This window comes from Mus pahari, chromosome 12 (assembly GCF_900095145.1).
Source record: "Mus pahari chromosome 12, PAHARI_EIJ_v1.1, whole genome shotgun sequence".
NCBI lineage: Eukaryota > Metazoa > Chordata > Mammalia > Rodentia > Muridae > Mus > Mus pahari.
In genome coordinates, this window is record NC_034601.1 from 22,563,828 (window position 1) to 22,577,170 (window position 13,343).

The 13,343-nt window shown below is 36.9% G+C and overlaps 1 protein-coding gene across 2 annotated transcripts in view; it reads right to left on the reverse strand.

Moving 5' to 3' along the window:
* Nucleotides 1–10,868, reverse strand: part of Uts2b (urotensin 2B) — a 15,197-nt gene extending 4,329 nt beyond the window's left edge. Inside the window, exons 1-4 of one of the 2 annotated variants that reach the window (XR_002380935.1) lie at nucleotides 10,674–10,868; nucleotides 5,720–5,807; nucleotides 4,229–4,266; nucleotides 2,523–2,616 (exon numbers count right to left, since the gene is read on the reverse strand). Coding sequence is in view for 1 of the 2 variants with exons in the window: in XM_021209987.1 (XP_021065646.1) it covers nucleotides 2,523–2,616; nucleotides 4,229–4,266; nucleotides 5,724–5,807; nucleotides 10,674–10,773 (316 nt within the window). In the remaining variant the exon portion in view is untranslated. The remainder of the gene's footprint in view (nucleotides 1–2,522; nucleotides 2,617–4,228; nucleotides 4,267–5,719; nucleotides 5,808–10,673) is intronic. The other variant, XM_021209987.1, reaches the window with a different exon arrangement.
* Nucleotides 10,869–13,343: the final 2,475 nt, after the last annotated feature.

Here is a 13,343-nt window from a genome sequence, read left to right on the forward strand (position 1 = left end):
CCTTCCTTCCTTCCTTCCTTCCTTCCTTCCTTCCTTCCTTCCTTCCTTCCTTCCTTCCTTCCTTGCTTGCTTTTCTTTTCCATTGAAAAAGAAAGCCTGACCCTTGGAATAAAAACTGTCTCTGGAAGTTTAAGACAAAATAAACCATGTAGCTCCAACTGTAAGAGTTTGAAAACACCTGGGAAATTTTTGAAATTTACAAGAAACTATTTTCCTAAGTAAGCCATATGGAAAAGCAAAAATCTCAGGAAAGATGAAAGAGGACTAACAATACCATGGACAGAGAAATCTAGGAAACTGCCAAGTCAGAAGAGAACCCACTCTCCACCCTCAGAGTAACATGTGCTCTTATTAGGTGGCCAGAAAAATTCAGAATTTCTAGGAATATCATTCCAGATGTTGTTCGTCTTCATTAAGGGGACAGGTGATGGATTGCATTTGTCATTTTCCTGTTCCTCTAGAAATTATTGGGGTTTGTGTCGGGAGAGTAACTTGGCTTTTTAGTTCAATATTTTAAAAAATGCAAAGGAAGAGTTACCCCATTGCTCCTGATCGGACATGCCCAGGAAATTAGGGCAATGCAATCCTTTCAGGAATGGGATGAATACCATCTCTTTTTAAAGAGAGATCAAAGGACCTGGTGGTGTGCTAACCAGGTAACATGGGGACTTCCTGATATTTACCCTCTTGAGTTGTCAGTTTGTTGGTGATAGCCCATGACTAATCCTGCCAGTAGGATTAGCACGTATAACTTTTTAACTGAGTAAGTTCATAACCTGAACACCTCTTCTGAGTTCCTGCTCTGCCACGACCACCCTGAAAGCAGTTAAAATTCTTACAGTTGATATAGTGGCAAAACATGAAGGTACAGAGTTATGTGCATTGAACATGGCGATACTGAGTATCTGAGACGTAGATTAACATTAGATACACAGCACAGTTTAAACTGCACCAAGGAAGAGTCCAACCAATCTCCATTTCTACAATTTCAATATTTCTTCTCCTCCATGCTTTCTCCAACTTAACCTACCATTGGCTTGATAAATACAAAGTAGCCTCATTTTCTATTTTCTCAGATAGGCATTGTAGGGTCATTTTAATACCCGGCATTTTGTTTTACACCTCAGATGTAATCCCACCAAAATCATTCTTCACGTACTGTTCAGTACATATCCATAGTTGAATCCCTTTGTAATTTGCTTCTGCTAACCTCATTCTAGTAATCACCACTGAGGAGCCTCCATTCTGCTCTCTGCTTCCTTTTCTGTGCCTGTTTGGGGGTATATGTAGCATATGACACCAAGAATGGTTCTGATAATTTCTGTTCATAATTAATCACTGGTTTTCTCAGAATCTTCCATTATTTTCTATGATGGGGAAGTAGAAAGAAATATTGTAACCATCTTTAATAAGGATAAGGTTTCCTCCCTTTCCATCTTTTCTCCACTTTACCTCATACCACTTTTTGCTTTACAGTCATTGCTAATTATATGATTTGGGATATGTAATCTAATCACTATAAAATATAGTTTTATTCTATGTAAAATAGTCATAGCAATAATAAAGAATAAAGTAAAAATTATGGAACAATTATTGAAGTGTTAAGTACACAGACTAGTTATCATATCTCAAATAGCATTCTGAATTAGATTAAATAATTTACTTATAGCAATATACAAAAATTATCTTTAATTAAATATAATTATATATGTATATGGACAAAAAATCCAATTCATAAGAAATTTATTGCCTGAGGCCACACAGATAGGAATTAACAAAGTTAATATTTGAAATCAAGCGATATAGCTCCAGATCATAAATGCTTAACCATGATATCTTAAAATATCAGGATATAAAATGGCTAATATGAGTTAAGTCGTTAATACTCTCTTAACTTCTTTCTCTTTAGGAGTATTGTAAAATATTCTTTTATTGACATTGTAGACATATCAGGGTGGTGATAAGAAAGTCAAATACACTTTAATAGATTCACATCATTAATGAACTGAAGGAACACATATAATAGTTACTCTCATTTCAAAAATAGGAACCAAGTTATCCAGAAACAAGAAAATATTGGAAAATCTATGGAAATCTAGTGATTCAAAGAATAATTTTCCTAAGAGTACATGTTTGAGTCAAATCTTTTTTCATAACACATACTGTAGCGATACGGCTTCTATTTATGTAAAGTAAAATATTAACTTGTTTTAAAACTTGATTGTTTCTACTTCCATCCTTCTGATTTCAATCTTTAGGACAAAATGTGGAGGGTAGATGAGAGTTTTAATCACTAAGAACTTTTTCATTTAAAACTGAAAGTGTGAGAAAACTGGTTAACCACTGTTGCTGTCATTTTTAAAGGTTCAGGTACATTTGTACTACAAAGCTTTTTCTTTAAAACATAATCTTTGATCTCTATTTCCGCCTAAGGACTGAAAAATGTTAATCCCTTTATTTATAGGGATATTTACCAGAAGAACCCTCTCAAAATAAATTTTACAACTAAATTTAAAACTTACCTCGTTTATTAGTGTGGGAAGAGGATAAATTGTTTAAAACATTGGACAGCCCAGTGTTCTTTGCTTCCATAACCCATTCTCTCAACTTCTTTAGCTATAAGAAATTAAAGAACAGGAAGACAATGAGAAAAGAAAGAAAGAAAGAAAGAAAGAAAGAAAGAAAGAAAGAAAGAAAGAAAGAAAGAAAGAAAGAAAGAAAGGGAAGGAAGGAAGGAAGGAAGGAAGGAAGGAAGGAAGGAAGGAAGGAAGGATGGAAGGAAGGAAGGAAGGAAGAAGTTTAGAAAATGGAAGAAAAGAAAAAAGAAAAATTATAAGAAAAAATAAACAAAAATAAATGCAAAAAACACTCAAAAGACTGGAATTTAGAAGTTATCTGGAACAAGTATGAGACTTAACCAAAGATGGAAAAGAAACAGGTTGCGGCTGTTTGAATAGGAATTGCCCATACGCTCACAGATTCAAATGTCCCCCCATCTGCTGGAACATTTATGAAAGATTAGTAGGTGTGGCATTGAAGAAGGTGTGCCACTGGGGGTAGAATTTGAAATTGCAAGTCCCATGCCAAGTCTAGTCTTACTCTCTGACTGGCATTTATAAATCAGAAGTGAGCTCTCAGCTACCATCCTAGCAGCATACTTGCCTGCCTGCTAACATACTCGCTGACATAATGTTCTTGGATCCTCTTAACCAAACCCCCAATTAACCAATCATCTCTTAACTAAGCCCCCTATTAAGTGCTTTCTTATGTAAGTTGCCTTAGTCAGGGTATCTCTTCACAGCAATAGAGCTGTAATTCAGACACATGTTATTTACAAATTAAGTCACTTTGGGTGTAGCCTAGCTAGCTAGACATTATGTTCCCCCATAGGATCAATCCCCTCCAATAAACTCAAGAAAATTGCATGACTTACTTGGACTTCCAGGAGTCCATTTGTTTTCTAGATGACATAAAAATATTTCAGGTTCTATAGTTTTCACCCCACATTCAACACGACCTTAATATTTAACAAGCTCTCCAAACATCTAACACATACAAACCAAGGTAGAGTTGGCCCGCATAGTGCATGCCCCCATGCTCTTGTTCCTTAATAGAGAATGATGGGCCTAATTCTGTTGTCAAGTGGCCAACCTGCTTACATAAAGATGGAACAGTACCACGTTGTATTTGAAGGAGTTTAGAAATTGTATAATATGGACATTAAACTGCACTTTGTGAGATATTAAGATAACAAGGAGCAGAGAATATGAGGCTGATGGGAAAGATGGGGCTGCCTGTCAAAATGGCTGATCTTCATTATCCGCAAACCAGCTGCTTGAAACCAAGTGGATCTATCCTTAAATGTATCATTTTCTGAAACCAAGTCACGTCTGTTAGCATGAAATAAAATTCCAATATTTACAAACTATAATTTCAGAAAACACCAACTTATTGACTCCAGTTTTACAGATGACAAGTTCAGAGAATGTTCGCTATCTCAGGAACTCACGATTGAGTCACTAGTATCCCATTTGCTGTAGTGTGTGTGTGTGTGTGTGTGTGTGTGTGTGTGTATGTCAGTATAGTTTGTTTTCTGTTACTTGGAGAAGCACTTTATTTTTCCTGGGGCAGAAACTGAAGTTTCACACTGTAATATTAATACTCACTGAAAAATAATGTGTCAAAGATTTATCCAATGCTAAAGCATTGCACTATTTTTCACTCTCACCTGTCTAAGTTCTTCCATTTTCCTGGGCAGATCCACATCTGTAAGAGAAGGTCAAGTGAAAAACATAGCAAGGGTAGCATTTAATGAACTTCAGGATATGCGTTTATGCTCTCATACCTTTCTCATATGATATGAGGCTGCCCTCCATTTCCTAATTCCAAACACTGGATGTATTTCTAATGTTTATTATACTGATAATCCATATCAAGAAAAAGTACCTATGTCCATCAACGAACACAAAATTGTTTTAAATTACACTATAGCTCTTTAATGAAGTATTTTTATAAATAAATCATAATATTTTATAGACATAAGGACATTATCATGAAAGTATATAAAATAAAGAAAAAGACTAGACAAAAATTTTTCATAAAATCTGAAGCAAGAAAGAAAAATTTTAAAAAACATTAATGCTCAATCTCCAAGTTATTTCTTATTGGGTAGGTTTTTTTTTTCTCCATTTTATAGTTTTACTTATTTCTCAAATAAAAATGTCTTTTAATTATGTAATGTTTGTATAATCCAACTTTTTAAAAGACTAATACTTTTTTAGGGTTCCATGTTTGTTTGTTTTAAAGCACTGAAAAACTTCAAGCCATGGACTTGGGTGTGCTAAGCATGAGGAGTAAGATATATTCCCAATCCGAATGTATTTTCAAAGCAATATTTTATCCAACAAATATAAACAGAAGGCGCCACTTTGTCATCCATGATACTTTCCCTTCGGTCGTCCCAACTACATTTATGACAGGATCTTGACAATGTATGGGATCATATCTTCTTGTTCAAAGGACTATTGTGTCCATGTTAATGCAGCTTAGATGCTCAACTTGTAATCTCCATTTCACAAAGCAAAGGACCACAGCACAGACCTTCAGTTCACTGACAAAATTCCTAGTGGAAACCTATGGACAGAACACTCTTGAAATGTCTGATAGAGAAAATACTACCTGTACCTGAGAGTTACAAATGAGAAAGAGTTGTATGAAGTAGGATAATTGTTCTTTTTCTCAGCAGTTACCAATTAGAATTCTCATATAAAATAAAATGTGCTTTTAATATTTTAAATAGCTCCATTACTTATATCATTAATGTATAACCTGTTTTGAAGGCTTTTGTATATCATATATGCTCTAGTAAAGTCATGGATCTGGGAGGAAAATCTATAAACTTCCACTTTACTAATCTGGCATAATTACTAACTACATTGAAAATATTTGTCCTTATAACCAAAAATAAGTGTAGTCCTCACCCCTCAACAAGAAAACTATTTGTAACAGGTGGAGTCCACTACAGAAAACTATAACCAATCAAAATGCAGAGTGGTGGAGCCCAATCTCTATGGATATCTTTACAACACAAGCCCAATTCTAAGACCCAAGGAATTGTGTAAGTGGAGGCAGAAATATATACTGTAGAAGCCAGAGGATCAGGAGTCTGCTGGGAGACTGTTATTCGGTTGTTTTTAATAGAGTATGCCTTATTCTTGACTCACCAGCGTGGAAGGGCCTCTGGAAACCAAGATTTTGGGTCAACTTCTCCTGAGCTGCATGTTCTTTAGCTGGAAACAATTCATGTCCTGTAATAATCAAATGTCGATATGGACATGTTTAATGAGTCTCTGAATGTGCTTCTAGGTCATTGGGATTTGTAGTCAAGCCTTAATGTATACATTCACAAATGTCAGAAGGATAGGGATGGGCCATTCTCGAACCGAGCAGATGTATACGGACAGCTTGAGAGACACACCTGAAAGGTGGTAGGATTGCCAGGAATTTTACTTCCCTTTTTTGTGGGTCTAATTTTTTAAGCATCTGCAATTGTTTTGAACACGTGAAGTAAAAACTAAAAGTTGATTTTAAGAGAAAAACATAGCACTTCATTTTGTGATTTATTTGACACGATTTAAATATGAGACAAACTGTCCTATAGGCTTCTCTATAAAAACCTTGAGGAAGAGTTAGAAAGTTGTCTACTTAAGTGTCTACATCTCCCCATCCTTGATTTCCCTCCACAGGCATTTAGGATTATAGTTTTCCACACCCTTCAGGATTATAAATGTTGATATTCTAAAGTATAAATTGGGACAGCAGACTTCATTCAATCTGTGAACTATGACTATTCAAAACCTTTTTGATTAAAAATGATGCCATTAGAATAGTAATTAGTATCAAAGAAAGAACTTAAATAAGGGCCTAAAAAAATCAAAAGGTATTTCTTATATCCTCTCCAGTCCATTTCCCCATCCCCACCCTCATCTCCTGACTGTCATTGTTTCTGTGTGGGCAGGAAGTAAATAGAAGAGGGTTATCTGCAGTTGATGTGTCAGCTGGGTTGACCTCAGTTGCTGAAAGTGTAGTTTCGTGTTAGGTTCAGTCAAGAGAATGGCTCAGAACCTGACTAAATTATTTCCTCAAACACAGGTACGCACGCGCACGCGCGCTCACGCACACACACACACACACACACACACNCACACACACACACACANAGAGAGAGAGAGAGAGAGAGAGAGAGAGAGAGAGAGAGAGAATTAAAAAAATATTTTAAGAAGTAAATTTAAAAACAAACAAACAAAAAACAAACCTTTCATGAACCTGTTGCCACCTTGAATATGGTACGTTGGGGGCAAAATGAATCCTGGACCACAGTTCCTCACCTGCAGCTTAAAGAATTTGGGGGCTGGAGAGAGAGTTCAATGGCTGAGTGCTTAGTGCTCTTGAAAGAGATGAATGTTCAGTTCCAGCACACACAAAAGGTTGGTTATGAACTCTTGTAATTACAACTCTGGAGACTTGATGATGACTTCTGGATTACATACATACACACACACACACACACACACACACACACACACACACACACCTCTAAAAAGTACACTGTCTCTTGCTCCATGGATGGGGTACTTCTGAACATCTGAATGTAGATGAGTCTTTGTTGCAAAGGAAGATAAACTGCAGTGGGTGGGGAGAATGAATTCGAGAGAAAGGCACAGAAAGGGACACACACACATTCATGGCTACTCACGGGGCTCAGCACTAGCAAACAGCTCTCTTCTTGCTCATAGGGACATGTGAAACTTCTAATAAACAGAAACAAGCAATCCATCCAAAAGCATCCAATAGAGGGCTAATATCCAATATATGTAAAAAATTTAAGAAGTTAAATTTCGGAGAACCAAATAACCCTATTAAAAATGGGGCACAAAGCTAAACAAAGAATTCTCAACTGAGAAAGACTGAATCACTGAGAAGCACCTAAAGAAATGTTCAACATCCTTAGTCATCAGGGAAATGTAAATCAAAACAACCCTGAAATTCCACCCCACACCAGTCAGAATGGCTAAAATAAAAAACTCAGGTGACAGTAGATGCTGGTGAAGATGTGGAGAAAGAGGAACACTCCTCCACTGCTGGTGGGATTACAAGTTGGTAGAACCACTCTGGGAATCAGTTTGGTGGTTCCTATAGTACTACCAGAGGACCCAGCTATACCACTCCTGGGCATTTCCCCCAGAAGATGCTCCAACAGGTAATAAGGACACATACTCATCTACGTTCATATCAACCCTATTTATAATAACCAGAAGCTAGAAAGAACCCAGATGTCCCTCAACAGAGGAATGCATACAAAAAATGTGGTACATTTACCAAAAGAAATACTACTCAGCTATTAAAAACAATGAGTTCATGAAATTCGTAGGCAAATGGATAGAACTAGAAAATATCATTCTGAGTAAGGTAACCCAATCACAAAAGAACATGCATGGTATACAATCACAGATAAATGGATATTAGCCTAGAAGCTCAGAATACCCAAGATACAATTCGCAAATCAAATGGTCCTCCTTAGAAGGGGGACAGAGTAAAAGTGTGCAGCAGAGACTGAAGGAAAGGCCATCCAGAGACTTCCCCACCTGGGGATCCATCCCTTATCCAGTCACCAAACCCAGACACTATTGTGGATGCTAACCAGTGCTTGCTGGCAGAAGCCTGAAATAGTTATCTCCTGAAAGGCTTTGCTAGTGCCTGACAAATACAGAAGTGGATGCTCTCAGCCAACTATTGCTCCCTGATGGAGGAACTAGAGAAAGGACCCAAGGAGCTGAAGGAACTTGCAGCCCCATAGGAGGAACAACAATTTGAACCAACCAGTATCCCCAGAGCACCCAGGGACTAAACCACTAACTAAAAAAATATACATGGCTCAAGCTGCATATGTAGCAGAGGATGGCCTTGTTGGACATCAATAGGAGAAGAGGCCCTTGGTCATGAGAAGACTCCATGCCCCAGTGTAGGGTAATGCCAGAACAGGGAAACAGAAGTGGGTGGGTTGGTGAGCAGGGGGAGAGGAGAAGGGGATAGGGGGTTTTTGGAGGGGAAACGTGGAAAGGGGATAACATTTTTAAATGTCAATAATGAAAATATCTATTTTTTTTTAAAAAGGAAAGGAAAGAAAAGGAAAGAAAACCTAGAAACATTCCAGATAATAATGTAACAAAGTAATCCCTCACTAGACATCTTGGTTATGTTGTCCTTTGTCACTCAGTTCTGGTAAACTGTTTCCCAGTTCTACAATTCTTGCTGAGGCATGCTTTAGTAGTGCCCCATGAATAAAAGCTAGCAGGATTGTCCTCGCTGTTATGGATATTTAATGTACATGGAGAAAAGCTCATTTTACCCTTGAAATATTTAGAACAGAAAATCAACTCTACAATAAACTCTAAAATAAAAGCGCCTTCTTGTATGTTCAATGATCCTGAGATCAAAGAGTGTCAAGGCATGTTTCCACTGTGCAGCCAGGGATACATGCAAGTCAAGTCGCCCTGTGGAATCCCGAGGTTACACGTGTGACTTATAAATCTTATCGACGCTTTAGAGTCATGCATGCATTTTTATATTTCTCATATGCATGAAGGCAGAGTTACAGTGACCAGTAATGCATATGACTGTTGCAAAGTACCACAGATCACCACAGTTTTGCTGGCATGTTTATGCTCTACCAGAACCATCAGAAATCTCCTTATTTTGCAGAGAGAGAAATAGGACCCTCTCTGGAATAGAGCCATCCTAAGGCAGTGCCTCAGACTGAGAGAACAAATGTGAGTTCCATGAATAGAATACAGAAGGTGTGAATCCCACCCTTGAACTGGCTTTTCTGATAGTATTCACCTCTCAGTAGGAAAACCTTCACTAGTAAGTCAGTTTTATAAATTTCCTTTTTACAGCCAAAATATAACTTTAATTTCATTGGCTTTTAAAACTTCATTAGGGGTAACAAGGTCGAGTAAAGGTGAATTAGATCCAGATGTAAGAAACTTGATCCCCTTTTTTACCTTCATGTCACATACCATTAATTAAATTCCTTCTGACTTCCAACTGTGCATGATAAAAAGTCTAGCTCCTTCTGATCAGGAGGTAGGTTAGATAACAGAAAAGAAAACCTCAGAGTTTCAAGCAGGAAGGATATTGTCTTAAGAACAGTATTTTAAGTCACTACTTTTAAAACAAGAAAAACTACAAAAGTATCACCAGTTAACTTGGCTGCCTACTAAACAAACACTCCAGGTAAATTGATCAGGTCCCAGAGAAAAGGATACTTAATATGCACTGCAGTAACATTTTCAAAGTTGAATTTGTTATAATGTAGTAAGCACAGGAAACCACTTTTACTCATATTAAAACGGGTATATTTTTACAGACACCACAGTTAAATCATTTCCTTAGTGTGCTCACTTCAAATGTAGTGACACGGATAAAAATGTAGTGACACAGGGGCACTGCCTTTGGGTGGTTTTATTGCAAAGTGGTTTCTGTTGCTTTCTCTGCAAAATATGCAGATTCCTGATGGTTCTGGCAGAGCATAAACATATGATCAAAACTGTTGTAATCTGTGGTACACTGTGTAACAGTCATATGTATTACTGGTTATTGTTAACTCTGGCTTCATGCATATGTGAAATATAAATATCTAACCCCAGGGTCGCCACTCACTGCCACCCCACCAGGCTTGCTGTCCACAGCTCTGAAAGCACATTGTTATTTTCTACTTTTCCCTGAAATGTTCCTTTCACGGACATCGGCTAATAATCTCCTTTGACAGAAGCCTTTTCCTTTCTCCAGGAGACTCCTGAAATAAGACTGACTCTATAGCTTGTTCCACATTTCAAATCTCTAACCATATAGGACAAATTGTAAAATAAATACTCATGACTATGAAAAACATAGCTGAAGTTAATGTAGTATTATATTGGACAATTTGGCACAATTTATCAGAAAAAAAAAAGCTTCAGGGACTACACTCAATTCAGAGCAGCAGTTACTTAAGGAGAATTCAGTGATTGACTTACATTACTGCCTTACTAAGTCATTTCACTGATGGCAGAAACAGAAATGAAATAAATAGGAGCACCCACCTGTAAGATTTTCGATTCATGCGCACATACCTGAGCTCAGATGTGGCCGTCCATATACAGACTTTAAAAGGCTCATTACAGACAAGAAAGTCAGGAGTCCACAGCAGAGAGAGGTTGAGAAGACCTTCATGTTAAAAATCTCTTCCTGTCCTAATAGAGAAATCAAAATTTCAAGTCAAGACAGATACTTCAATGGCCGTGGAGTGCAGCCGAGCGAGCCTGCCTTTAAAAGGTGAGTGTGCTTCAAGTACGAGTCTTCTAAATAAGGGAAGACATTTATAAAATGTAATGCATCCTGTCAACATGATTCACTGTCTGGAGAAGTGACAGATTGGCTACACACTCAATGGCAGGAAGAATCAGATCGATACATCTTGTATCTGCCCATTTCACTAAATGCAGGCATTCCTATGCAGGCTCACACAGTCAAACACATGCTCAAAGCCCAAAGCAACTATTCAGGAAATAGAATGTGGATGCTGGCCAATCCTAAACTCTTGCTTATTTTCCTTATTATATAGGATTACTCGTCCTTAAATTCTTATAATGCTAAGGTTGAAAGCATAGGAAGCTGGTAAAAGAGGGACCAATTCATCCGATCTAGAGCCGAGTGATTATATTGTTAATAGTAACAGGAGCACCACTGCATTCTTAACCAACGAAAAGATTGAAAGTTGGAAAAAGCTCAGTGTTTAAATGCTTTGCTTCACTAAAGAGATGGGCTCTTTCTGCTACAAGCAGCATTTTCTTAAATCAAGCCTCAATTTAATTAATTCAAAGCTGGCAAATATCCCATCAGTTACTCTCTTTAATACTTGCCTTAATTGAGATGGTTTTATTTTAAGTCAGAGTATTTCATTATATCCTGAATTCTGATTTAATGGCCCCAGTGATACTGTAATGACCTCCAGTCTTGTCATTTGCTTCTCCTAAGAGACTGAGGCGCTATTAAGATTCAAATGCGGTAAACATATTTTTATTTTACTATGCGGGGTTGCTTTGATATTTTCATGAATAAGTCTGAACTACCCATTTTGATAGCCGTGTATCCTTCTGTGTTCTTTCATAGGTTCATTTTTCTAGTTTTAACTCCTTGCTTTTTTCTGCCATCACAGCTTCACCAGCACATTGCCGGCTGGCTGGTGAGCTGTGTTCTCTGTCCATCTTCTCAGTTCATGTCAGAAGCCTCAGATCAACGCCACCTGCACCAAGACTTTAGTGTCTTTGCTCAATCATCCTACTCCAAGTTGTGACTCTTTTTTTGACCCTTTGGAGTATATATATCAAATATCATAGTCCCTTTCTCTTTTATTACCATTGTGTGTTTGTATGCCTGCCTCTACTTCTAAACTGGAAAGCTTCACAGAGACATCCTAGCCATTTCTGTCCCTGTCGAAAAGTATTTCCCTGAACTGAAGAGAAAAATGAATGAACATGTTTGATGTGTAAATAAATGATTGCATTTACTGGAAAGAAAAAAAGGGGAATAATAACCCCCAACTCTGTTGCTGGTTTTAAAGATAAAAGAGTCAAAAGAATGATTCTTTGTTTATTGTTAAGTCTCAAAATTTAAGAATGATCAAAGTCTTTAAGGTTTGATAATGCTATCTTACTATATTACTGTGTTTAAAAATTATCATTCAAATAAGCCTCACATCAATCAAAATTTATTTACAGGTTATTAGAGCTCTTTTAAAAGCCTATTTTTAAAGTCATATAAAGATAAAACGTGGTAATCAGTGCCACTTAGTGTTGAGATGAAATACAGATATGACTTTAAAACTTGTAATTCCAAGATAAATACTAAAAGAAAGTAGATGATAAAATATAAAATAAACCCATCAAAATTTAACAAATAATTGAAAATTAAAAGTTCTGAATGATTTTTACAAGAAACCATAAAGTTAAATGTGAATAGCTTTAAAAATATATTCAGCTTATGCCTCTTCAATTTAAAAGAAAGCTTTAAAATGCACATGTATGTAATGTTGCTCCGGTTAGCCTATAACATGTGGTGTAGGCTAGGATGGTCTTGAACTCATAGAGATTCTCCTGCTTTTGACTCTAAGCAGTGGAATTACATGTATGTGCTGCACTGGACAGCCATGGGTAAATTTTAAATATAACTATATGTGAAATTACTTTTATTTTATATTTACATTTATACTTAAGTATAAAAATTGTATTCTAAACTATAATGTAAAATTCACGGTGAATCCTAATTCTCAAGATAACTTTTGTTGTTGCCTGTGTGTATATAAGTACAAGTATTCATCTACATGTGTGTGTACAGTTGTGGGTGCATCTGTATAGAGGTGTGCATGCATACGCACGCATGTGTGTGTGCATGTGTGTTAACGTGTATATGCATGTGTGTACATGTATGCACATGTGTGTGTGTGTGTACTGCTGATGATAAAATCTAGGACTAAACCACTAGCCCCTCTACCACTGAAATACACCACAGCCTGTGAGTGTGGTCTTGAAAGCTGCAAACTCATTTGACTGTGGTGATACACTTCTAAATAACAGATGGATTCTCTTTTGATTTTTGTCATGCAAATTTTTAGTAAGCCTAATGTAAACTCACACATCTTTTCTCATGTCATATTTACAAGATAGTGACAAAGTAAATGAACATAAATCTCAAGCTACATTTTATACATAGAGAGGAAAAACACTTTCCCAGATGCAGGAAAC